At 39.3% G+C, this 27,622-nt stretch overlaps 1 protein-coding gene across 1 annotated transcript in view; it reads right to left on the reverse strand.

The window, feature by feature from the left end:
- Positions 1 to 27,622, reverse strand: part of zgc:153039 (uncharacterized protein LOC767698 homolog) — an 86,746-nt gene that overhangs the window by 51,297 nt on the left and 7,827 nt on the right. Inside the window, exons 4-6 of the mRNA XM_022205745.2 lie at positions 25,223 to 25,549; positions 21,468 to 21,575; positions 19,954 to 20,065 (exon numbers count right to left, since the gene is read on the reverse strand). Of these exons, the coding sequence (XP_022061437.2) occupies positions 19,954 to 20,065; positions 21,468 to 21,575; positions 25,223 to 25,549 (547 nt within the window). The remainder of the gene's footprint in view (positions 1 to 19,953; positions 20,066 to 21,467; positions 21,576 to 25,222; positions 25,550 to 27,622) is intronic.

Below are 27,622 nucleotides of genomic sequence, written 5' to 3' on the forward strand. Positions count from 1 at the left end.
TAAAACAGGTGAGTGATGATGTGGGTCAAAACTTATGGGTTGATTATTAATTTCTCTGACGTGCAGCAGGAACGAAATAAATCTCGAAAAGCTTGACATTTCCAAACTGCCTCTCAAAAACAAAGCCGCTACCAACTGGATGACAGCGATGACAAATGTGTGTGTGTGTGTGTGTGTGTGTGTGTGTGTGTGTGTGTGTGTGTGTGTGTGTGTGTGTGTGTGTGTGTGTGTGTGTGTGTGTGAGAGTGAGGATGTCCATGTGTTGGGTCATGATAGAACGAACACCAATATGTATCCTGTGTTCTATAATTCTGCGTTTCTTTTGGAACTGTGTCTTCATCACTAAAGGCGCATGTGTGGCTGTGGCTGGGCGTGTGTGGCCTGGATAGTAATTATTGATCAGATCATCCAGCTGAAATGAGCTCTGCCATCGAAATAAAGAGGAGAACAAAAGCGCAAGGGAGCGAGTGACAGATTAAAGGAGCTCGCTTAGAGAAGAGGCGGAAACAAAGCTCGGTGACTAAAAGGAACCCACAGAGATTGTTTGGCCGATTGTTCCTGCTCCTCCCGGCCCGCTCCATCCTTCAGCTCATTTGTTAACCATTTTAATTCATGCCCTCATTTGTGTATTCATGCATATTCATCTTTTAATCCATCATTTCATGTGTTTGTGCTTCTGATAATTCATCGGTGCTTTGGTCGAACATTATGGATTAATTAGCTGCGATTTTTCAAATGGGATGAAAAATGAACGGCAGAAGTGGGTCGGAGTGTGTTTAGCTGTATTATTACACCAGTGCAAACACTGCCACCACAAACAGTGCTTGCATGCTGCTCTAGGAGGGGGAGGTCACCCCTCATCGGGACCAACATTCAGGATCATCTAGTTTAATGATCCTAAAGAATGTCCAATAAATGCTCAGATGAGATCAGAACTAGTTATTACTGAGATGGGCTTTGGCTTATGGCTAACATCGCTGTTATACTCATTGCACCATTATGTGACCATTTATGTCTCTGGAATATAGACACAACAGTCCAGCAAGTCAATACTCGCTGTAGGATGCAAAGGTTACACTCTCTTATGAATCTCTCTATCAACATTACAATGACAGGCATTTATTTTTACTGCATTTTTCTTGGTTGACCTCTCCTAGTTTGACAATAGGATTGGGTGGATACCGTACTGATGCTTTAGATAAATGTAGATGACACTCAGTATTTGTGCTCTTATGTTATCTTCAAGCACAAATATCTCCTCCAAAATTTGGATCTATTTGGTGTTTTCGCCAACCTGCACTCTCTGTGTCTGGAGAAATCCACTAAAATGGCATTATAGCTGCATCAATCAGTATTTTCTATAATAACAGTGAATTCACTGACTGTGTATAATGCAGGGCTTTCCCGAATAGCATTTTTACGGCTTCGAAGAGAGAGGGACAAAAACAAAACTGAGACATCAAAAGTTTTCCTTGTAAGTTGAATGTAACTGCTACAAAATGTGAATATGACCATCAAATAAATGACCAAAAAACAGCGTTTTCATCAGCTGTTCGAAATCTTGCCCTTCCATGACATTGATGGAGCTCCTGTCTTTCGTAAGAAATAACTTTACAAAGGGCATCACCATTACACAGAGCTGTGTTTTCTGTGAGGGGCCAGGGGTTAAAACATCAGTTTTCAATTGTTGCTCCAATGATAATATAACAGTTAACCACGTTTTGTAAGTTAAGATTATACTTTGTCAGCATGCAACACCAGCCATCACAGTCAAAAGAATACAGCTGCTGACGGCTAAACTGCCATAGATTTTCAGGCGATTTGCCAAACTTGTAGATTTGCGATACATCAGTTTCCTTTGGCACATCTGTCACTTTTGTGACATTTGTGGGGTCATCGGTGTTTGCAGCACTTTTCTGACATCTTCCTATTGTAGTAGTGACTTGTAATCCTGTCACTGTCCTAGTGGCAGTGCTGGTACCGACAGATGACAGCTGTGATGCAAAACTGTCACTAACATTAAATGTCTTTGTCTGATGACAACTAATATCAATTCACGTTAATGCATAATGAATATTTTATAGTAATACATACAGAAAAATAACCAAAAACAAAACAAAAAAATTGCAGCATTCAAATACTGATTAGGGCTGCACAGTGGCTAGCACTGTCGCCTTGCAGCTAGAAGGTCCACGGTTTGTGTCCTGGCTTAGACTTGGCATCTTTCTGCATGGAGTTTGCATGTTCTCCCTGTACGTGTGTGGGTTTTCTCTGGGTTCCTTCCACAGTCCAAAAACATGCTGAGGTTAATTGGTGATTCTAAATTGCCTGTAGGTGCGAATATGCATGTGGCTGTTTGTCTCTATATGTAGTCCTGTGATAGACTGGTGACTAGGGGTGCAACAGATCAAAAAAACTCACGGTTCGGATCATATCATGGTTTTGAGTCACGGATCGGATCAATTTCGGATCAGCAAAAAAAAAAAAAAACGACAAATATAACTTTGCTCTCCATTTATTTTGTAAAACACTTATTGCAAGGACTATGGCCTCATGTCTGCAGCTATAAACACCCCCAATAGCTTTTGCAATAGTTTTAAACCAGTCGGATTCGGTTGTTGAGCAGCCTTCTCCTGGCTCCTGTCACTGACACATCCAGATGATGTCGCTTCATTTGGGTGGTCATGCTCGATGTACTTCCACTCTCATACGGCTTTCTCGTGTCACAGTGCCTACACACCGCTATAGTCTTGTCCACCACCTTTCCTCCATCATCACTGTATTTTACAAGGAAGCCAAAATGCTCCCATAGGAACGACTTAAATGACGTAGAAGGTTTTTCAAGTTCATCTGCTCCTACCGCTGCACTCAACTAATGTAAGCTAAACATGCGGTCTCCACGTGACCACGTACAATTTTTTTTCATCAACCAATCCTCGGACCACATGCATTCCGAACCGTACGGATCAACGATGATTCGTTGCATCACTACTGGTGACCTGTCCAGGTGTCCCGTCTTCACCCTAAGTCAGCTGGGATGGACTCCAGCCCCCTGCAAACCTAATGAGGAGTAAGCGGGGTCTATATGGATGGATGGATGGAAATACTGCTTATAACAGCAATGGTAGATGTTTGGGAGCCTTAGGTCAGCCCTACTATGACGTGAAGGGAATCACTCATGGCGATAAACACAATGCTGTAAAAATTCCCATTTATTTTTTCTGCTGTTGATTCTCATTTGTCACATTTCAAAGCACATACTGTAATGAAGTCCCTCTTCGGTCATTGAATCAATAAAAGTTGACTTCCAGGTGTTAAATTTTCTATGAAAATAGTCCTGTCAAGTCCCCACCTCTCTCTCCACTACTTGGTGCAGCTCAGGCACACCAGCTCACCTATGACTCTGCTCAAACACTGCAGAACTAATCTACACCACACAACAACAAGTTGTAGTATTGGAGTGATTCCTGATATCAGAGTGAACCCTGCAAGAAGGTTGACAGGATTAGTTTTTTTAAGGGTTTTTGTGTACAAAACCCTGATAACCTGAATCAATGCCAAATCATTAGCTCACTGCATTTTCAGGGTGGAAATGCTCGGCCACAACACTGACTGCTTATTTCACTGATATGTCTTCCAGCTTATAAAAACACCATCTAAAAATGTTAAAGTAACCAGAGGGAATCTTTAATTTGTTTTTTTTAGCTGTTTTTTTTTTAATTTAACAACACAGGTCTGCACCTCTCTACTGCTTCATTTCATTCATTGTTTTGGTTTTCCGACCTGCAAATTTTGTTCCACATCCTTGTTCACACCAGCAGCTGGCAGCTGTACGCACGATTTGAACAGCACCAAACATGTCGCCAAAGTTAGCCACTAGCTTGTAAAGAAAGTTAGACAGCCTTGCAACTAAAGAGCCAAAAGATAAAAGGGAAATGAATATCGGATTTTCATTTGCCAGGTGGAAGAAAACACAACACCAAATGAATGCTAATGTTGCTCTGTGTCTGCTGGATATGTAAATACAAAACGGTTTGCTAACACATTCACTACATTGAAAGAAGACAATACCCAAGGCTAGCTGTTTTTTTAAATGTTGTTCTGCTCCCTAATGGCCAGAAAAATAAATGACTGCAGCTTTAAAAGATCACATGTAATAGTATTATTATTATTCTGCCTGACAGAAGATGGTGAGGGATCCATCTGTACTGTAAAATAAATGCTGCAGTACAGACAGGAATCAGCAGGAGCGATCATATTTCTGCTACATTAGCATCTCACCACTGGATCCCTGTCAAATTCAAAACAGAATTTAACATCCTGCTCCTTAAATGCGAAGCCCTCAATCATCAGACTCCATCAAACCTCATAATACCATACTCTCCAGCAGAGCACTTCACTCTCAGACTACAGGCTTTCTTGTGCTTCCTAGAATTTCTAAAGTAGAATAGGAGGCTCCTCTCCTGTGGAATCAGCTCTGAGTTTGCGTTCAGGAGGCAGACACCCTCTCTGCTTTCAGTATTAGACTTCAAACTTTCCTTCCAGATAAAGCTCATAGTATAGTGGCACAGGTGACCCAGAAACATACTTTAGCTCTGCTGCCATAGACCTACGCCACTGGGGGACTTCCCATGATGCACTGAACTCTTCCTTCCTTCACTCTCTGAGCATTTAGATGTCACTAGTGCGTGTCATTTTCTTTGTATCTTCTCTCTACACTATTTCATGTTCTGTCCTCCCTCCCTGAACCTTCCTGCAGATATCTCTAACCTTAAAGCTATATGGTTCTGATCTGCGACCCGCCAACCAGCTGAGTGTCTATCGTTTGTTGTTTGTAAATGCTCATCCTCGCTCTCTCCGCTCTGCTCTCACCCAAACCGGTTGAAGCAGACAGACGCCCACGCTGAGTCTGGTCCTGTCTGAGGTTTCTTCCTGTTAAAAAGCTGTTTTTCTTCCTCATTGTCACACTGCTGCCAAAAAGGAAGTTGTTGAGGTTCTCTGCACAGTAAAATTTGCTAAAGACTGGACCTAAAGTGCTCTGAGATGGATTATATTATGATTTGGTGCTATAACACTAAAACTGAATAAGCTATTACCATAGGTATGGGTACCAAAGCCCAGATTTAAACTGAGGTTAAATTATCAAAGAAATGAAAGTTCATCACACACACAGGAAGTCTGAAGCACTCACATCGTCAACTAAATTTCACAAACATGACTTAATTAGCCAGATGATTGTTGAGCTGCAGGTGTGGTCCTAAATTCAATCTGAAAAGGTCAGAGCATCATCTGAACAGGCAGTCTGAAATTTACAGTGTCAGTTTTAAGCATTAATTAATAATTATTATTATTACTCCGCCAAGGAACAGCAGAGTTATGTGATGATCGGCGTACGTTTGTCCGTCTGTTACTATTACTCAAAACAGGACTAATGGATTTGGATGAAATTTTGAGGGAAGGTCAGAAATGACACAAGGACTAAGTGATTAGATTTTGGCCCTGATGCAGCTTATAGTCTGGATCCACGGATTTGTTAAAGATTTCTGTATCATTGTGAGATAGCAGCACGACATCACTGTAACCATGACAACAAGTGAACACTACATCAGCTGCCTGCTGACGATCACATGATTGTGATCCTACTACAAATTGACTGCTGCAGATTTATCAGGACTTATCCATTGGAAATGATACAAGGAACAATTGATTTAATTGTGGGGGTGTTTCTGAGTCCCATCAAATCCCGCCTGCGACATATTTAGGTTACATGATTCAGTATCCATACATAACGTACACATGCATAAAGGTACATGTCCACTAGATCCTGCAATTTCCCGCATCCCAATCATTGTCTATGTGAAACACACCGCAATGCATGCTGGTCCGGTTGCAGTGTGTTTCAAGCTGCGATCCGGTGCATCTCACCGTAGCAGGCAGCAGCTCATTTCTATGCAAATTCTATGCTGCATGCAGAGTTTCAACGCGTCACAAAACTTTCATCAAATGTCTAAACCAGTCTTTTTAAATTTAAATGAGGCCAATTTCAGCTACTGCACGCATTATTTCTCAACTCCAATGCTTTCAGAAATACTTTCTGTTGAAGTGTTTTTGCACAAAAAAAAAAAAAAAAAAAGAGAGAGTTTGTGGCCAAGCCGCTATGTTGGTCCGACGCATTTCTCAAACTGAAAGCGCTGACACGTGACCCCGTAGTGGACCACTAGTGACCGCCCACCAAGCGGCCGATTTTCAGATGCAAGACGTTTACATGTAGGAAACACGGATCTAGTGGACACGTAGCATAACACACGCCTGTGCTAAGCGCAATGTCATTTTGCTTGTGGTTACATCTGTATTAAATGGACGCATTCTATGATGCCATGATTTCAGCCATTGGCTGAGCAGCCTTGGCAGAGTACTGTGTTCTCTGAGTGCTTTTTTGTTTAATAATTAATAATATCATATCTGGCATTCAGGATTTTTCATTCAAAAGTGGAAAATTAGAGAGCGGAAATGTTATGAAAGACAAATTACAGCAATGTTAATAATGATTTTTTGCTCATATTCAAAACATAAATCAGTAAAAGCACCAATAAGAGTACCATAGCAACAGCTTAAAAAATGATTCTATGATATTGTCCATTTCTTACATCCACTGGTGCAGCATGAGGTCATCATTGATAATCCACTTTTCCAAGAAGGATAAGCTGCATTTCATGCAATCTTTATGCACATGGGTCAAAAAAATACCCTCCAATATGTCAACACCTAAAATAAATGTTAAGGGGTGACAGTAAGCGTTGCCCTCCACAAAGCTGGGGAATGCATAAGTGACAGATTAGCAGCAGTGACACAGATCCTGATATTTAGTCCTCAGCATGGGTCATGCTCCAAAAAAATGGATAAATGCATCTTTCATTTGATGTCCCTGTTTCCTGCACTCCGTAAATTTTGTTTCTGACCCTGGCTTTCTATTAAAGACATCTAATCTGAAGGCCAAGATGAGATAACATCAATATGATATCAAGGTTAATTTTTCTCAGACCGAGCATTGGCAGCAGGTATTGAATGAAAAAGTACTGAACGTGTCTGTTTTGTACAAGTGCAGTGTCACCCTAACCATTGTTGAATTTTAAGTGTATGATATAAAAGTACAACACGTCAGCGAAAAGACATAAAAGGGTGGCAATTCTATTGTGTAATTTTCCACCAAGCCAGTGGGGAAAAACAAAGAAGAAGAACTCTTTCTGCAAGCAAATCCAGCCCCAAAACCCTCAGAGGACACTTCTTAAAGTCTAAGCAGAAAGAGCCCGAACATGAGGATCTCAATTCACAAAAGACCCAAGTTACCTTTTACAGAGTCTGTATCCAGCCTGGTGTGCTTTGAATGAGTTCAAGCCTCTTAGAGACGACCGAATCGACTCCATAGCAACAAATGCACCAGCACAGAACTACACCCTTTACTGCTGGGATTTAGTGTTGGTCTTTAGCCTTACTTCACCTTGACCTTGCAGGTACTTTTAGAACACAGACACAGTACACGAGGGGTGAAGAGGAGACACGCAGACACATAAAGTAGCAGCTATGGAAAAGGAGGCAAACAGAAAGTAAAAAGGGAGGCAGAGAGGGGTTGGAAGAGTCAGGGAGAGGGAGGGAGGGAGGGGGAGAGTTAAGTGCTCTCAGGGGAGTAGACTGTGGTTAAGGATTATTAAATGGGATCAATAACTAACAAGGCCTCTGCACAAACACACACACACACACACACACACATAAACTCTCTCGAAAATTCTTTTTTCTCCATCATCCCTCCCCCAGTCCCCAGCCTTTCCTTCCCTTCCAACACTGCACATGTACTCTCAGCTTTTTCAAGGCTGCTCGTCCTCTTTCATTTTGGAAAATGTTTTTCAAATTTTTTTTCCTGATACTCATCTCGTTTTACGGCTGCTCTCCACTTCCAATTTTCGGCTTCTCTCTTCAGTCATTCTTTGCACCAACTTCAATTTCCAGCCACTTGTTTGTATTACTCCATCATTTGCAATAGATGCTTGTAACAATGGGCTGACTGATATGGGATTGCTATACTGACTGCAGTTTTTTTTTCTCCCTGAAACAGCCTTTACCATGGGACAGCAAAAGTCTCCACTGACAGTAAATCACTTATATTTTTGTAATGATGCAAATTATTTAAGCTCCAGCCTTGCAGCATAATCACTGAACAGTTTGTAGTGTGGCTCACACCAGACGGAGGGTCAGTCCACATTTATTCAGACAGAAAACAGGAAAAAAACAAGACTGTCAGCAGTTCCCTTGTTGCTTTAGTTTATTATACTGAGTAACTTAGTTCACCAAATGTTGAAAATAGTCTGTATCTATACTGCATGTCAGTGATTTCACATCTAACCTGCTCAAACAAACTCTACTGTGTTTGCCCAATCAGTATAGATCATTTGTGCTGTTTGAAAGCTGGAAATCAGAGCCTTCAGCAAACACACTCCCACAGTTTCAGAGAAAAGAATTCTGACTATTTTTTGTCAAAACTTTGAAACTTAAATCTTATACAAGTTTGAAATCACCTAGGCAATTTCATGTTTTTCATGAAAACTCACACTTTTATTCATGTGCTAACATAACTCCACATGGGTTTTCTAATCATCAATGAGCCTTTCAACACCATTAACTAACACAATGTAGCATTAGAACACAGGAGTGATGGTTGCTGGAAATGTTCCTCTGTACCCCTATGGAGATATTCCATTAAAAATCAGCTGTTTCCAGCTAGAAGAAACGGAGACATTAACAATGTCTAGACTGGACTTATCATTCATTTAATGTTATCATCATTACAAAATAAGGACGTTTCTAAGTGATCCCAAACTTTTGAACGGTAGCGTACGCTTGGGTTTTTTTCACTACAACTTGGATGGGTGGTGAATAACACATTTTTATGTATTATGACAAAGTAAAAACATTTGTTTTTACTACTTTACATTGACTTTAACGGTATTCAGATAAAACTGCATAATGGTGTCCACAGGATGAAGCCCACTGACCTAAATGATCCAAGACTATTCTTTGGCAAGTTATTTTTAATTTTTTTTGTTTGTTTGACAGCTATTTCAATTAAAATGTTGGAGAGATGACATCAGGAGAGAACGTGAGTGAACATTAAAGATAGTGGAGAACCAGAAGGGACACAACTCCGATATTAGAAACTGTAGCAAAAAAAAATCAAAATGATGTTTTTTCCTTTTCAGAAAGGCAAATGAAACAGCCTTTACCTCACCATGCTAGAGAAGTGACATCGCAACTTTCTCTCTCAAGGCTTTGTGTATGTAATCTGATCAAAACGCCGAGTTAGAAATCAAAGCTAGTGCAGCCCACAGACAACAGGTGAGGCATACATGAACAATAATAGACCGTGTCATATCTATCATGAACAACACCAAGTGTCTGCCAACCAGTTTTGAATGAAAAGCCCAGCATCCAAACATCAGTCCCCCAAATCCTCCCCTTCACTCCCCTGTCTGAAGCTCCTCACTCATGTGTCTCTCCTTCCACTGGTGCAGCTTTTGATTCAGAGACAACATTTTGGTGACGACTTGGCCTGCACCGCTGCTATTGTCACCCCCCACACCTCCTCACAAACAAACCGGGACAGCACTGAGAAAAAGAAGAGAGAGGGGGCGAAAGAGACTGGAATCTCTGCAGTGGAGAGATAGGAGGTGAATAACAAAAGCAGGGAGTACAGCCGTGTGGATGGACGGATGAATGATAGACAGTGAGAGAGGAGAGAGGAGAAATGGAAGTCAAGGATGCTGCTGTGGGGTGATAGTGCCAGGAGGAAGGGATGGGGAGGTGTTAAGTGAGGACAAGGGGAGAAGAGATGCTGGACTTGTTGCCTTCCAATGACTACAGGCTGGACAAAGAGGGGGAGGAAGCTGGAGCACAAGGAAAAATGCTGGGAGGATGGAGAGGGGACAAAAAGAACAAAAACTAAAAAAGTTAATAGACTGTGAAAACAAACATGAGCTTTGTTTGCAACAAAACCATAAGAAGGTGACAGAAGTTATGGTGGTCTAATGACTTTCTCCTGTACAAGGTTGGATTGAAGGAGTAACCTGACATACTAGAAAATTAGTTTATGATAATACATAGTTAGAGCCAGCAGACAATTAGCTTATCTTCACATAAAGACTGAGATCAGGGGTCCTGGAGCCTTAGTATCACAGTCCGAGAGATGATTGGTCCCACCACAAAATACTTCTAGCAGCTTGGTTTTTAACACTTTTTGTATAGATCCAACAAAACAGATACAACATGTTAATCAGTAAGCTGAAGCTCAGCAGTTGGCTGATTTTTCTGGACAGCTCCATTTCCATGTTTCTGGTCTTTGTGATAAGCAAAGCAAACCAGCTGCTGGCTGTAGAGTAGTTTCAAATGAGGGGTCAGACGATTATCAGATCCGATATTCAACATTTTTTGCCATTATCGGTATCATTTCTGTTTTTTGTTTTTTTTTCCCGTTCTACGCATCTGGTTGGTGAAGCTTTGCTTACACTCCAGAGCAGACATGTCTACAGATGCGTTGTTGCTGTCATAATACTACTGCCTCCACTGTATATGAAAGTAGTGGTCATTAAAACACCTCTACATATTCTGCACATGCACACTGTGCCAAACACGCTTCCTGTTGTCCTTCTGGACATCACTTGGACGTGTGTGAATGGGTGGAATATAATGCTGGCCTTACATGTTACACTTATTAGCTTAAGAAGGACAAATGTCAAAAGTTCTCTTTGAACTACACATATGAAAAACATCAGTTTCCTCATGATCGGTTCAAATAATTAAAATTTTTTTACAAACTTTTTGAGAAGTGGTATTTATACCGGGGTCCTTGACTTCCATTGGAGTTCTGTTTCAGCGGATCGATGCAAGTCGATTTTTGCCCGGCGAAAATGTAAACAAGCCATTACGTGCATCATAATATTAAGTAGTTCTTCAGAAAAGTCATGAAAACCAATTACTTTTATGCATGTTTGAGTCATTTTACAAGTTACAAGTGAGCAAATGTAGCACAATCCAAGGTAGGGTACAACCGGTGAATGTAAACAAAGCCGTCTTATAGCGCAGCGTGTTCGTCTGCTCCGCTCGCTGCATGATGACGTATTTATTAGCTCGGCTCGCCAACTTGTTCCAAGTAACCAGTTTCAACATAATGACGAGAAAGCCTTCGTCGTAAACCGAGGACCCGCCCGTAACCAGTTCCGACAAAACGCCAAATGTGGAGGACCTTGTAAACCGATGACCTTCGTATGTGTTACTTTGGCTGATGTGTATCACTGATGGCTCCACCCAGAACTACAGACTAAACTTGATAAAATTGTGTTCACTCAACTGCACATAAGTTTCCTTAAAAGTTATGTTCAGTTCTAGTCATTGTGCACATAATAACCAGCCGGCACAGATTAGTGTTCCAATTTTGAGCTCATTAGCATGTTTTTAATACATTATTTTCTCTGTGTAGGATAAAACACTTAATAATTTTTGCGGTTTGGCCAGCATTAAGGTGCAATAAACATTGGAAATTTATAATTAGCGCTGTGTTGTAAAGTTTGATTTGAATTTCACCACTTTAGTCTATTACCCAGGTACACAGTTAGCACTTTAAAGTTAAAAGCCAGCAATGAAAAACACCCCAAAAAATACATTGACACACATAAATCAAAATAAACAAGGATGAAAGAAAAATCTCACCTTGACACACATTAAATATAGAAAACAAGTAAAACCAGAGGAGAACCAGGGCAAAATCACTCTGTTTCTTTGAGTTCTTCAGTTCTGTTTTCTTTACTTCTGTAGGGAACAACTTCAGCTAACATCTATCTTTGCATACCTTGTCTTATCTTCTGGACAGTAATAATGCACCTTAATCTAAAACCTATGTCTAACCCGCTTAGTCCCTTAGCTAAGTCATGCTGTCTGCGATTTTTGATATTTCCACTGCGGGGCATCTAAGGCAAAACCTTTGAAATCCTACACATGGTGGCTTTAAGCTCAAATTTAAAATTGCATGTGCTTCTCAGGAGAAAAATAAAGCAGCACTTGGTTAGTTACTGGTGTTAGGCATTTTAAGTGGAGACGGGAAATGTAGCAAGGAATCGTTTTTAGATGGAAAAGGAGCCAAAGGTCCTGAATTCTTGAAAAAGCTTCTGAGTTCTAGGAGAAGATCCTGTAGAGAGGCAGGGACAAAAGCAACAAAGAAGATGATGTCGAATGAGTAAAAAAAGTGAACAAAATGATGTGACTGAAAGGTAACCAGAGCTGGGGGGGGGGATTTAGAATAGGAAAATGGAGGAATAGAAATAGACAGTGCGTGGGTGAAGACAAGGGACATGGCTAAAAAATTGCATGTTTTTTAGAGAATGGGGAGGGAAAAAAAAGTGTAAAGCAGTGTGACGAAAGATGTGAGTTTTCTGGAAAAGAGAGAGAAATTGACCCAGTGTGTGTGTGTGTGTGTGTGTGTGTGTGTGTGTGTGTGTGTGTGTGTGTGTGTGTGTGTGTGTGTGAGAGAGAGACAGACAGAGGCACTTCGGGGGGTGTGCGGATTGCACACATATTCACAAAGCTGCATGTCAGAGATAGCACCACAAAAGAAGGCCCAGCAGATTCAAATTAATATAATTATCAAGTCAGTTATTAATACAAAAGCCTCTATAGCGTGGGGCGGATTAGCCCACAGGTCACTGATGCACAGTACTGTGAAAAACACGTGTGTGAATAGCGTGTGCACTCACACAAACACAAAGAAATCAATCAAGCAAAGACAGAAACTCCCATTAAATCAGTGAAACCAGTTAATATTCCGCCACGAAACCAGTTCTAAAAGAACTTTAAAAAGCAGTGAAACAACAGAGTGAGTTGTCATGCAGTTTCTAATCCACACACACACACACATACACTCGCTACCAAAAGAGCTTGATAAAGTTGCGACAGGGCAATCTGTCATGGCTGGCTGGCTGGTCACATGAGGTTAATAGATTCCCCTCTATCTCACATCCCCTCAGCCTTCATCGCCATCATCACTGGCCCTCTTACCATACTGGCATATCATCAGCGATAATCTCAAAACAGACAAAATATGTGGCCGCTCTATTAACAGTGACCTGGAAACATTTGTACGGCTTTTACATCCAAATGAGCTTCATTTTCTTTGCGGTGCTAATAGCTGTGAAGCAGAAAATGTGCTCATACGACTGTAAAAAGAAAGGAGAAAAAAACAAACTCAGTACTGTCAGTATATCTGAAAAGTCCATCTTTCAGTCTCAGGGTTCCCATTCCATCACAGAGTGGGTGTAAAATAGCAAAACCTTCCAGAAATGAAGTGGCATTCCTTAACCAGAACATTTAAATGCATAATAACAGTCAAAGTAAGCTATTTTCAAAACATGTTTTTCTAAAAATCAAACCCTCTACTTTCCCTGCCAGGATGTGACTCATCAGTCTGCCATGATTTTCCAAGAATTCCATCAGTGACACCTGCAAATAACATAACAGTACTGCCCATTAAAGTTGCTCATACAATGGCTGAGCTAGCTGAAGGTGTTCGCTCTGGGTTAAATGATCTCATCCCCTGCTATAATGAGCCCACACCGACCAGCGCTCCCACCTGAGCGAGGGCAGATAGCTCTGATGCTGTGAGACTGACACACACACTGAGTCAGGCAGGCAGTGATAAAGAGCTCCCCTCACCGTGCAGTGCAATCATTTCCAATGGGCGTTCTCCTACCTCTCTGACATTCACTTTTAAATGCTCACAATCTTAACTGTTTTGCCTTTTAAAGCCATGATGCAGGACTACAATTTGCAGAGGGTAGCAATTTAGAGGAGCCTCAGGTAAAGGTTAGCTTGTCACTCTAAATCTTCTCTTTGGAAGGAGCTCTGCTGTTTGTGGAGAGAGCGTGACTGCCACACTTTGGACAAGGCATGCAATAGCAGGCACTGGCTTTTCATTTTGCATCCAACATTCATCCTGAAACACGGTAGCTTCTCTGTTCAGCATCACTAAGCAGTATGTAAAAGGTTGGAACTCACCCTTGATGCACGTTATTCTCCCACTAGATTTTTGTGCCATAACAGATATTAGTCTTTTTTTAGTCTTTTTCACCATTACTTAATTACTGAAATACTGCTGTAAACCTCCAAATATTTTCTGCTTATATGCCATAAGAAACACATAAATAATCCTTATATTCATCATTGCAGGTGAAAATGAAAAAAATATGTATTTCTAAAGTGTAATTATTATGCCTATTGTGATTGTTTACTAAACAAAATTGATACAAGACTCTTATGAAAAATGAGCACACTATGTGTTGATGAAGACCATGACACTAAAAGATTAGGGAAAAATGGAAGTGGAAGTGAATGTAAACACATTAAACCCCATGAGAACTTACCTATTTTCAGGATAATTTCACTACTTTGACTTTTATTCTCTTGCTTTGGTCATTATAAAGGCTGGTCATACACGCATTTTCTTGTTTTGATTATTTCAGAACAGTCTAGTCTATCCAGATCTTCCATCATGATTTGATATGATGGATACCAACTTTGCCTTGGGCTCCCCTGATTTCAGGTGCACACCGTCCTATTGTGAACAGGCAGCCTGTGTTCTTCTTATGACCACAACTACCGAATAATTACAATGAAAAGCAATTCTGTTATTTTGTGTGTATTTTTTCATGGTTTGTAATGGAAGTAGTAAGCTGGAGACAAGGCAGAAATCTGCTAGAAGGTCAAAACTAATGACTATTCTGCTGTGTATTATGACATTTAGTACATTTCAAAATGGTTGTGACTTTGTGACTTCTTCAACAGAGAAGCAAGAGTGTAGAAAGGGGTGAAGAACTTAGTGAAGATGTCACTCTACAGAAGTTTGATCTCATTCCTTGTTATCACTTTGGTAGGTACAAATATGTAAGCAAACATATATACTAAGCTTCTGACAATACCATAAGGGAGAATGAACAGCCTTGGTGGAGTACTGCCCTCTCCGAGTGCTTTTCTAGAGTTTAATGTGTCCACCTTGTCACAGTAAATACTTTAGGAGCAATTCAACAGAGAATAAGGTTATTAAATTTGGACTCAAACTGTCCCACAGGCTATAAATATTAAAACAGTCAATTCAATCTACTTGAGAGCATCAAGTAAATTCTTTTTAAGATTGTATTTGTGTGTATGATTCTATATGATTCCATGTGATTGCTGCTGAGTTGAATGTTTGATGTGAACTTACAGTAGAGGGTTGCAATAAAATCCTTAAACATCTACCAATCCTCTATAACAGAAACATGTGACACTGATGAGAAGCCGCCACGGCTGCAGTCATCCCTGGAGTCTGGCTTCAGGTGCGAGAGCTTCCATGATATGATGGATGACTTTAATAGAAACAGTCATATTTTAATCCACAATAATTTGCTTAGCCCGCTTGTCTGCATAATTTAAGGGGAAAAGAATTCTGCCTGTCTGTCTGACACATGTTTTCATGTCAGGGCATGTTCCATTTGGAGGCCGGTTGTGTGAGATAAATTGATGAGAGATGATTCGATGCCTCAGGGTTTCTCTTCACACTGACATCACCTTGTTGCTATTAGAAAATGAGCACATGATTGTATTTATATGACGACATTTCAGAAATAGCCTCACACAATGCACATTCTGAGTGGGTATGTGATCTTGCATTCATAATGGATGACCGTTTTTTCCCCCCCTCATATCTACAACCATTTGCACTTGAAAAATAGATGTTATATGAATTCCTGTGCCATGATAAATATTGGTCTTTCTGCAATTTTGTTGTGGAAATTCAATAAAGTTTTACGATGCACTTCAGGTATTGTTGGTAATATTTTTCTAGGAGCGAGCGGGCTTAATGTAGCGGAAATAGCAGTGAATGTAAATGTTTTTCTGCTAGCAGGAGATGAAATACAATGAAGCGCAGTACTTACAAGCAGGTGATGCATAGAAGCTCCTATTCACGCCATTTAAAAAAGAAAGCTGGATATTAAATTAGACTGTTCACCAGCGGGACCATTTATCATCCCCTGATAGTGACAGCCAGCGGGGCATTCTTAAGAGTCTGGTGTCAAATGTCGGTCCGGGGGATTTTTTTTTTTTTTTTTTTCAAACATTGCTCAATCAAACTATTGTGTAAACTCTGGAAAATGCAAACAGAAAATTCCATTCATCACAACACAGAACAGGAAATTCCACAAAGCGTGGTTCAAACAGTAAAATAATATAATATGAGCCAATCTACAAAGTTAAAGTAACTGGTTTGAAGTTAAACTTGAATATTTTCATCATGTAAAAAAATGCAAATATAATAAAAAATCTCATAGACATCTGGCTCACATGAGGACAAAAAGATATAAATGCACAATGAAGACATACAATTTTCTTAGTGCTTCTGAGAAATTATTATACATTTTCTGCAGGTAGATAACACTCACTATCAGTCCATTTCTCGTCGGCGTTAATAAACCGAACAACCCTGAGCAACTGAGATAAGGCAGGGAGTGATGTCCTGGGCATGAAGCCAATATAACAGCATTTTGCACCACAGGTGTGTCTACGTCTTCTGCATTTCATAATCAATCAGCCTTCACAGCTCCGAGGAACTTAATGTTTCACTTTCTACCCCGCCTCTCTGTTCCTGATACCATCCTGCTTTGACAATAGTATTTTCCTTGTAACAGGAAGCCATGAATCATATGAGCCAAGTTTCCAGAAGCATTGCATACAATTACAGTAAGTACCAGCACACAGCTAGAGAGGCGACCTGGTAGATCATCTCACTGGACTGTAAACACTTATGCTGTGTTGTTTGACTGGACCAAATCAATTGTGAAGAAGCATTTGCATTTACGTCACACTGTTCTGTTTCCCAGTACTTAGCTGCATTTCTTGTTTGAAGAACCCCCAAAGTCCTGTCAGATGAATTCAGACTCCCTTTTATCAGCGCCCTCATCTGCACTCCTGCTGTGTCCATTTGAATTATTTTAAACTGGATGTTGTTTACCATTGTTAATATTTAAACTGTAAAATTGAGCGTTCTTTTTTTTTTTTTTTTTAAAGGTTAGGTTGCAATTGTGCTGTGCTACTATTTGGACTGGCAAAATTTTGAAATTTCAACTATCATGGTATTATATCAACTATACTACCATTCAGAAGTTTGAGCTCACTTAGAAATGTCCTTATTTTTGAAAGAAAACCATTTATTTTTCAATGAAGATAACATTAAATGAATGATAAATCCAGTCTAGACATTATTAATGTGCTAAATGACTATTCTAGCTGGAAACGGCTGGTTTTTAATGGAATATCTCCATAGGGGTACAGAGGAACATTTCCAGCAACCATCACTCCTGTGTTCTAATGCTACATTGTGTTAGCTAATGGTGTTGAAAGGCTCATTGATGATTAGAAAACCCTTGTGCAGTTATGTTAGCACATGGATAAAAGTGTGAGTTTTCATGGAAAACATGAGATTGTCTGGGTGACCCCAAACTTTTAAACGGTGGTGTACGTATTTTATTTTTTATAGCAAACAGCTTGAACAGCTACACATATGTTTATCAGCTACACCAATAGTACATTTATTTATTACAACTACTTATCCATTACTTTTGGTAACGATTTCAACTGTTTATCTGTAACTTTTAGTTAGTGATCTTTGTTTATAATCTGTAAAATGTGTCAATTTAGTTAGTGACTTTAACCATTATTCCACTACATTCAGCTACAACTGTATCCTTGAAATTTTAGTTCAGGTTTTATCTGACTATTTCACCATTACTCAGTTACACTGTGATAAATTAATGATAAACTTCACAATTGTCAGTTTTGAAAACTTCAGCCCATTAGTTATGGTAATAGTTCAACAGTTCCATCATTATTTTAAGCTATTTGCCCATTTATCACCAATTATTTGTAACTACAACTAATGCAACCATTTGTCCTTTACTTAATGCTATTTCAACTGTTAATTCATCAATTTTGTACATTTTTATCTCATTATTTCAAACATATAGCCTTTATTTCATGTTTTATTTCAATTGTTTCTCCATCAATGTAGCTTTTTGTTCCAACTACTGATGCAATACATTTATCTATCCATTGACCTATTTGCTAACTTGTTTTCACATACAGTATTCTCAGTTACACCATATCATCTCCAGGTGTTCAACTCGGTATGAAAACATATTTTCTAATGTTATATCTTTGGAACTGCACAAGTCCCCCCTAGAGTACATGCAGTTCTGGTTAGGAGCCTCTGCTTTGTGTGTTCATGTGTCCCTGAAGGTGCCTAAATGAACTACTACGCCCACAGTCTGCCTGTCCAGATGTGGCTAACAACCTGCTGTTTCTGCTATCTGTGTTTGACTGTTTAGGACCACCAGGATGATTATGATTGGGTTAAACAAACACAAACCAGCAATAGTGTTCAGCCCCTATAGGAAAATGAACATGAGTATAGCCAGACCATTCCCCAGAACAGACAAAGTGATGCCTCTCGCTGCGTGAGACCACCGCTTCCACAAATGGGTTAAAATCTACTGGATGTGCAGCACCCTCTCCCCACAAACACACTCAGGTCATGTGAGAGACCTTGTATGGCCTCTCTGGTATGTCATGTGAGCGGGAGCTCAGTGCTGACCCACTGCAGCCAGCCTTCACTGAGGACCAAAGAACTGCGTATCCAAAGTATGTCTACCTATGATACAGTACGCACATGAGGAGTCAACTAGAAAACATGTGTAAGCATACACCAGCACAAAGCACAAGTGTGATTCTACAAAAAAAAATCTAATACCATATTTGTCATGAAAGTGTGTTTATAAACTTTTTATCACTGAGTGTGTGTGGTAGGCAGACTGGTGTGGCAGGGTAAATGATGGCAGTATTGATCTCAGATGCTCTTTTATAGCCCTGTCATGTCAGTTTAGCACCTTGGCAACACTCGCTTTAGAGCTACATCAATACTGAACTCTGGAACCCAGCAAAAGATAGATAGAAAGAGACTGCTGGAGAGAGGGAGAGGCAGGACAAATAAATAGAAAAAAGTAAATACCATCTGCTACATCAAGGACTCAAAAACTTAACAGCTCCAACCTTAAGAGCGAAGTAAGGACACAAACTCCAAAGTTTCCCATGTGTCCCTGATAGATTGTTAGCTGCATGCTAACAGGTAAATACTTCACCAATATACAACATTAAACTAGAAATAATAAGTAAATGCTTAAAATGTTGCCAACTGCGGCCTCATCTAGCCATCCGTAAGTCATTTTTAGGTTCACTTCATGCATATTTTGAAAGTATTTGCAACTGCTGCTACTTTAAGATGATGAAGCTACATTATACAGTAAGAACACAGGCAACCATACAGAACAACAAATCAAAGATGTGGAAATTCGCAAACATTGTCAGTGATACAGGTTCCAAACTGACACCACTGGCTATTCATGCACACAAACTGCAAAGAGATGTGTTTCCATTATTCTGTCCACTTTCATTCACACGTGCTGCAGTCATACAGTTTGATTAGCTGCCACCTGGTGTCAGATAACATTCCACTGGAATAAATGGTTTTGAAATCGACCCCCTCTGATGCTGCAATTCTGCCTGGTGAAGCAGAAAATGAACCCTGTCTGGATTATCTGATAGCCTCTAAGTATTGGATATCATCTGCTGAAAACAAAAACCTGCTAACATCCATTACAACAGGGGTGTATTAGTACTGCAAGGTTTAATTAACTTGTTTGGACATGTTTGTGTTAATGCTCAATTATGGACCATTTCATTGCTCTTTAGTTGTTCGTAGAGGCATTACACTGTGTAAAAGTTATCTAAGACCAAGAAACAAGTGAGAAAAAACATTTGTTTATCACTGACCGGTCACAGGAGCAGGCCACCAGCACACTGAGGAGGAGGTAGATGATGAAGGTGAAGATGACGGCTGTGATGGTGCCGCGGGGGATGGCATAACTGGGATTCTTAAGGTCACCTGAAGAATGACACAGGAGTAACTGCAAGTTCCTACCAAGCTTAGGGAGTAATGGAATGCATGAAACAGTTAAATTATAATACAAAAAAAAGCTTGCAATTACTGAATAAAAAGGTGTAATCAGAGTATAGACACATCGCATAAAAATAGGAATTATTAGCAGGATAGCAATTTCATAACACATTTATAAGTAAAGAACGATTTACGACCATGCCAGATTTGACAACTCTCATACTTTTGCTATGAATCTCACTTTTCAGTTTCTGTCTCCCCCCCAAAAAAAAAAAAAATCCTACAGGGTGAAAAAGACACAGTCTGCGTACCTGTAGTTGATAGATATGGACACAAAACTCTCATATTGCGAGGTCTGATTATTTTCCTTTGCTCTACAATTTTACATTTATTTCAGATTTAAATGTCTAGAGAATATAACTTTACTGTGATGAAGACAGAGACCGTAACAGGTCAACGGGACTCACAAATAATGAATGTAATGAAAGTTTTTAAAACATGTAACTGAAGCTGATGTTTAGTTTGTTCCTTCCAGCTGTGTGTAGGAGTCTTTGCTGTGAGTTTAAACATTAAATACCTGCAACAACAGCAGGATCCATAGGGAGAGAGCAGCAGTAACTTCATTAATTAGGCTACTTATTATTTTTAAATTATCATGGAGACAGGATTGGTCACGATCTAATAGTAAATGATACTTGTCTTCACCTCAAACAGATGAGCTCTAATGCAGAGTCACAGGTAATGAGCTACAGGTAAATCAGATGTTACATAGAGCCAACCAGAGGATGGCTCCATCCAGATATTTTATTTCACTGTAAAAATCTGATCCATTTACTAAAATCATGAGCTATGTGAAGTTGAGTGTTTTGATGAATTCTGATTACAAAAGAATTTTCAACATCTATGAAATAATTAGCTAATAAAAAGATGTCTGCTATAGTTATGATTTACACTGATGATTGTTGCTTTGGGACACAAAACTTCATGTAGCATATCTTATGATAGTCTATTAAAAAGGTCAGTTTGCCCAAATTGCTGCTAAATTTCTAGAAAGAATTAATTTAAATAAGTATACTATGCAACCTCCTAAACATAAATCCACACAGGTACACGCCGACACTCGGAATCTAGTGTGTGCACATTGCAGAATGCACTTAAGCAAAAATATTTTTATTGATATTTCTTTTCACTTGTCTTAAATTGAATATTTTGTATTGGAGAAAACTAAAAGTAATGGAAAGTATACACGCTATATGACTGTAATGTTTAGATTCGGTACATTTTTGAGACATAATCGGTGACCTTTTCGGAATACATTTTTAGTAACTCTCACAACCCTGCTTCCTCCACAGGCTATCGGGTCTCACACAAACATCCTCCTGTCACCTACCTGACATGTTAGAACCTGCCATGATGCCGGTGCAGCCATTGAACATCACAGCAAACACACTGGCAAAGGTCATCATAGTTCCCGTTGTGTAATCTACAGTGTAGTCGGCTGCAGGAAGACAGAACAACAGATCAAACACTACAGTTGAGCTTTATCAGCATTATCAGTCTTCTAAGAGGAAGTTCCATTTGGTCTGTTGGCAGACATTTATTGCACTAGAGAAAAACAATTCTATTCAAATCACTTCTGTTTTGTACAGATCATCTCAACTCAGTCATGTGATTTTTTTGTAAAAAATATATTTCACAGTTTTGAGCTGGAAGAGAGCCATTGTCTTCTTCATTTGTGAGAATACATCAATATTGAAGAAATATTTAAGAATATTTAAGACCTGGACGTACAGGTGGAAATTCATATTAAGGAGAAAAATGTGCACTTTCACACAGTTATTATTATTATTTTTTAATCTGTAAAATATTAAATTTTTACCTTGAGGGATCCAACACAAACAAAGCCTCTACAAAATAATGTAAATGTGTTTAATCCAACTGTTGTCTTCCTACCTGTCAAAGTCACTTTAACCTACTGTATCTGTAGTAAATCTGTAAATACTGTATATTGAATTTTAATTACATTTAGTATTTCTATAGAGTTTCAAATTAGAAGTGTTTTTTTTTTACATATAGTATTGTACAGCAAGTTTTTTCAGAGTATATATTAACCTTTAATGATATTGATAATCTTTTACTAACCTGCCTGTTTTGTATTTTTGCTGTATGTAAGGCTGCTGAACCCTTGAATTTCCCTCTGGATTAATAAAGTATCTATCTATCTATCTATCTATCTATCTATCTATCTATCTATCTATCAATCAAAGGTAAGTTATTTTTATAAAGCACTTTATACAACAGTTTTATAGATTGAAACTTTTCTGTGCTTTGCTCCAACAAACCAGAATCTAATTGAGAACACATGATTACTCTTTTCTCTGGACTGGAAAATTAATTTAAGTGATAACAGCAGGTTTTTGTTATACGTGTGTGTGCTTGTATTTGTATTTAGTCACATCAGGATTATTCAAAGCTTATGTGCGTGTGTAATAGTTTTCACGTGCACATGCCGGAGTTACAGCAATTAGCTCAGTAATCATGTGCTTGGATATAAATCCCTGCAAACAAAGTGGAGTGCTCATTTGGCTTTTGTGGACATTAAGATCCAGAGAACATGTACAATCCCTAATTAAAGATCAATCAAAGCTTCCACTCTCTGTGAGCAGCGCAGTGAGAAGACTACGCCCCGGCAGAAAAATGGGTGCACACAGGTGGCAAGGGGGAAAAGCACTGGCAGAGACTTTGGTTACTTTCTTAGGAATGATATTTTAGGAGGATTTATGGATGGGAAGCCAGTCAGGGGTCATACAAAAAGTGGCTGGTGTCAACATCAGCATAAAAGCAGCTGGGATCATAGCAGATAGAATGAAATACAATAACCAGGATTCAGTGTTTGAGTAGTTGATATGAAGCTACCATCAGCAGCCGGTTAGCGTAGCTCAGCACAACAGCGAGCCTGACTCAGTCCAAAGGTAATAAAATCTGCCTAGCAGCATATCTGAAGCTTAATTCTCAGCATGCTGCATTTCATTTACTCTTAATGAGATTTTGGATTGCAAGAGTTGCTTACAATAATTACACAATGAAACATGATTATTTTACTGAACATTATAGACATGTTTTAGGTACCAAAAAAAGCTATTTGTGTCCTATTTATACCCTTTTCTTGGACAAACGAAGGACTGAGGAGAGACTGATGGGAAGGATACGTATAATTTCCACCTTTTTAAAGAATGCATGAAGCTCAGGCAGACTGAATAAGTGGTGGTGATGATTGTGATGATAATGATGATTCACATATGCAACTACTTTACAGGCTTCTCTTTTTCCTTTTACTGGAATGATTATTTGATATGTTATTAGCCTGTCGGAAGTTGTGCGTTAGTGGGGATCAAGATGACGCATTGCTATTCTGCTGCAGAGACAATGAGAGGCTGCATAAGCCAGGCAACTCGCAAATACTGCAAGAAGTGACAGGAACAGTGGAGTTAGCAGAAAGAATGACCAAGGAAACAAGGAAAGTAAGTATTTCTGATATGTACATTAAAGACAATCATGTGACAATATTTTAGCATTGCAGCAACACAATAAATCTGTGGAATTAACCAAGTTAATGCTTGTTAAGAGCCGCTGAGTGCTGAAATTGTAAATCTCGTCAAAGCCTTGTACTGCACAGTGATTCGGTTAAAGTAAGCTACTATTATGGTTATGAATATGGTTGAGCAATCTAATTCAGTGAACTGTTAAAGTGTTCTTTATTTTCCAGTCCTGTACACATGTACTGCAGTTCACCTTTGTCCTCTGAATGATTTAAAAGTAGTCTAAATAGCTCAGCAAAGCTACACTGTATATTCTTTACAGGTCATCTCTAAGCCTCAAGTATTTAACTACACTACTGGTCAAAGGTTGCAGAACAACCCAGTTTTTCCATTTTTTTATTAGAAATTCTGCATGTTAATGTCTCATTGTACTCTGAAATGAAAACAAGGAACAAATAAACAGTTAAAAAATAAAAATCAATTTAGAAACAAAAATGTTTTCATTATCTTTCTGTAGGATGAACCCCTGACCAACTATTCTCATACCAGAGGGTTCTGCATGGAGCTGCAGAATGCTGTGGTAGACATTTAGGTTCAGGGTACCTCTAACTCTGTTAGTCCATAATACCTTCTTCTAGTCTTCAGTAGTCCATTGGTGGTGTTTCATGGCCCAGGCAAGTCTCTTTTTCTTATTCTGATGTGTCTGCAATGGCTTTCTTACTGCAACTCCACCTGTCAAGCCTGCAACTCCAAGTCTTCTTTCCACAGTTAAACTTCTTACTACGACCTCTATGAAGCTGTGCTTGAAGCTGTTGTCCTGTGAGCTCCTATCTCCAAGCTGTTGACTCTCAGAAACTTGTCTCCTGATTCTGTTGTGGCTTTGGGTCTTAAAGACCAAAAATTGGGGTGTTCTAAAACCTTTGACTTTTTTTCGTGTATGTATTATTAGTGTGGCCTATAGCTGCCACAAAATATAAGTAAATTCCAATAAAAAAATTAAATGACAAAATTCTGCCTTCTTAAACACGTTCCACTCCCTTGAGTTTTGTTCAAAAGTTCCTTGCCAGTGATGGATTTAACCACAAAAAACTTATCACTGTGCATCAAAGTTACATATTTAAATTTCTTCCATGAAATATTTCATCCATACCTTAAAATGGTTTAGATGTAACTCTACACTGTTGTTTCTTCTCCTGCAGATCTACATATTCCTCTCTCTCCATCTACCCTTCCCCACTTACTGCACCTGAGCACACCAGTTCATCTCTGCTTAAAAGCTGCAAAAGGGGAATTTGCCTTTAAAAACTAACTACAACAAATACTGTTGACAACTGATGCAACCCAGTGTTACAAACGAACTTCAGTACTTCCCTTGTTTACTGTGCAGCACTGTTTAATATATTATCAGCTAATTATTAACAGTAGTTTACGGATAGTCCATTGGTCATAAACATGCCTATTTTTGATAAGGATTGAAGTATGCTGTTATCTCCTGGGACAATAAACACGAGAAGTAAACATAGTGAAGACGAGAAAGCACTTCAAACATGCTAGGTATAAGCACATTCTCCTGTGTAATTGTTGGTCCAGTGTTCCTTCACCTTACCCCACAGATTCCCGAGCAGCGTGTCCAACTTGAAGCCAGTAAAATTGGCTGTGGTGGGAAACGAAGAGCCGGTCCCATTGGCTGACGGGTTCAACGCAGCAGAGCTCGGCAGTAGGACGGTTCGAGGGTGTACGGCGAAGAAGCTGATGAAGATGGTGATCAGGACAAACATGACTACCACGAAGATGAGGAAGGTGGCCTTGGCGTAGATGTGGGCTCCTACCAGGCACACCAGCAGGCACAGCAGGGCGACGCCGGTGGCATAAAGCAGGGACCACCAGTAGCCCGACGGCAGGATCTGGTAGGGAGACGTGGCCACAGTCCCGTCTAGGAAGAAAACCAAATGTAAGAGGAGTCTTAACAACACTTTGAATGTTTGCCAGAAAATACACGTTAAAATATTACAGTAAAAACTATATGAAAAGTGTACTTAAAGGCGCCCAGTTAGTTCAACTGGTTGAGCGGGCGACCCATGAACACCTCAATTATTCTCCTACTTCCTACACCACTCCCATAACAACCACCACCTGAGATCCTGTAATTTCATAACACTCTCTGTCACCGAGGTTCATACTGTCTTTGGCCAGAATTCCTTTCACTTTGCTGCAGCAATCGATAATAATTCCCTGCAAAAATCTCTGAAACTGTCATCACTTCCATCATCTTACATGTTTAAGTAGAAGCTGCAGCAGACCCGAGCTGAACGCCGACATGTTGACTGTTTTCATTGTACTGCTAGCATTAATTTAGGGTGTTTATAATCTCTGTTTAAACATTTATGTATCCTTTTTTGTATAAGTATTGTTTATTTGTTTGTATGTCTTCCTGCTGGGGCCTCTTGCCAGGTTATCATTGCAAATGAGAAATTGTTCTCAACTGATCTTACCTGGTAAAACAAAGCATAAAATTTTTTTAAAATAAATAATAAACTGGGGCTAAAGTCCCCAATGCAACAGCCTGGGTTTGATTCCAGCTCACTGCAGGTCCTTCCTCCATTCTTCTCCTACTTTCCTGTCTGCCTCTCGACTAACCTGACTAATAAAGCCAACAAAAAGAATAGCTATTAAAAAAAAAAGTGTACTTAAAAACAGGACCTGCAACAGGAAATTTTTAAGTTTTAGTTCCCCACTGCCTCATCTGTTCTAAAACTCCCTGCTTTATGTTCACACATCAAGATCGATCTTATCAGGATTAGTAGGATTAGTAGTATAGTCGGTTACCAAGTAGCAAAGGAATTTGTTATCCAAATGAATGCTCTCACCAGGGTCCTGCAGGAAAATTCGCCTTTTCCATAATTTTCCATCACTTCCCACAACTACGTTAGTGTTTCAAGGACAGAAACTCTCCCGATTTGGTTTTGCGGTTCTCTAAATGAGTGTACCCTCTGGTTTCTATTTAACTGAGATGAAAAAGCACAGCTGACATGAAAGAATTAGGAAAATGCATTGAGCTATATCCTGTAAAACCAATGACCTGCATTACTAGAGGCATATTTTTACATTTACTAGAACATACTTTTTTGTTTAATAGTTAGATGAGAAAATCAACACTGCATTCATTACTGTTCAGGACTTATGAAGGGTAACTTGTCAGTCAATTAGCTCAGCTTAACACTGAAAACAAGGAAAGAATTGCTCTGTCAAAAGGTTAACCAATCCACCATTCAGACAACTAAATCTCACTAAGATATCACATTTTCTTTGATTAATAATTAAAGACGAAGTGAAAAACAGTATATTGTTATTGTTACGCGTTGGCTGTGTGTTAAGCTAGGCTAACCAACAAATTTCTGTTGCTTTATATTTACTGTACAGATAAGTTAATAGCATCAAACTTCTCATCCAGGTCTTTTTTGTGATGTTCTATACTCTCAAAACATCAACTAATTTTAACAAATATTCTCTAAAGGTCCCATTCTGTGTTAATGCCTTTCGCTTGGGTTGTATGGTTTTTAGAAACTTTAAGGTGTAAATAAAAGGTATGAAAATATGAGTTTGTCAACTGTCATTTCAAGCTGTCTTTCAGGCTTCAGTGCAACCTAAACTCAGCTGGATATTGTATGGTGCACACAGGTGGTGCATGGAGTAATGCAGCACCAACATGCTGTATGTTAGCTTGCTTATACCCTACCAGTCAAAAGTTTGGACACACCTTCTCATTGAAAGGTTTTAACTTGATTATCATTGTATCATTGCAGATGAAGACTGAAAACACCAAAAAAAATTAAAAGAATACACCTGGAATTATGTTGTAAATAAAATGATGTTCATCTTCAGTATTCTTCTATAATGTAGAAAATAATACCAATAAATCAAAAGGATTAAATGAGACAGTGTGTCTAAATTTTTGAATGGTAGTGTGCATGTATGTCACTGTTTTCATGTCCATTCTTCTTCAAAC

This window comes from Acanthochromis polyacanthus, chromosome 13 (genome assembly GCF_021347895.1).
Source record: "Acanthochromis polyacanthus isolate Apoly-LR-REF ecotype Palm Island chromosome 13, KAUST_Apoly_ChrSc, whole genome shotgun sequence".
In the NCBI taxonomy this organism is placed as follows: Eukaryota; Metazoa; Chordata; class Actinopteri; family Pomacentridae; genus Acanthochromis; species Acanthochromis polyacanthus.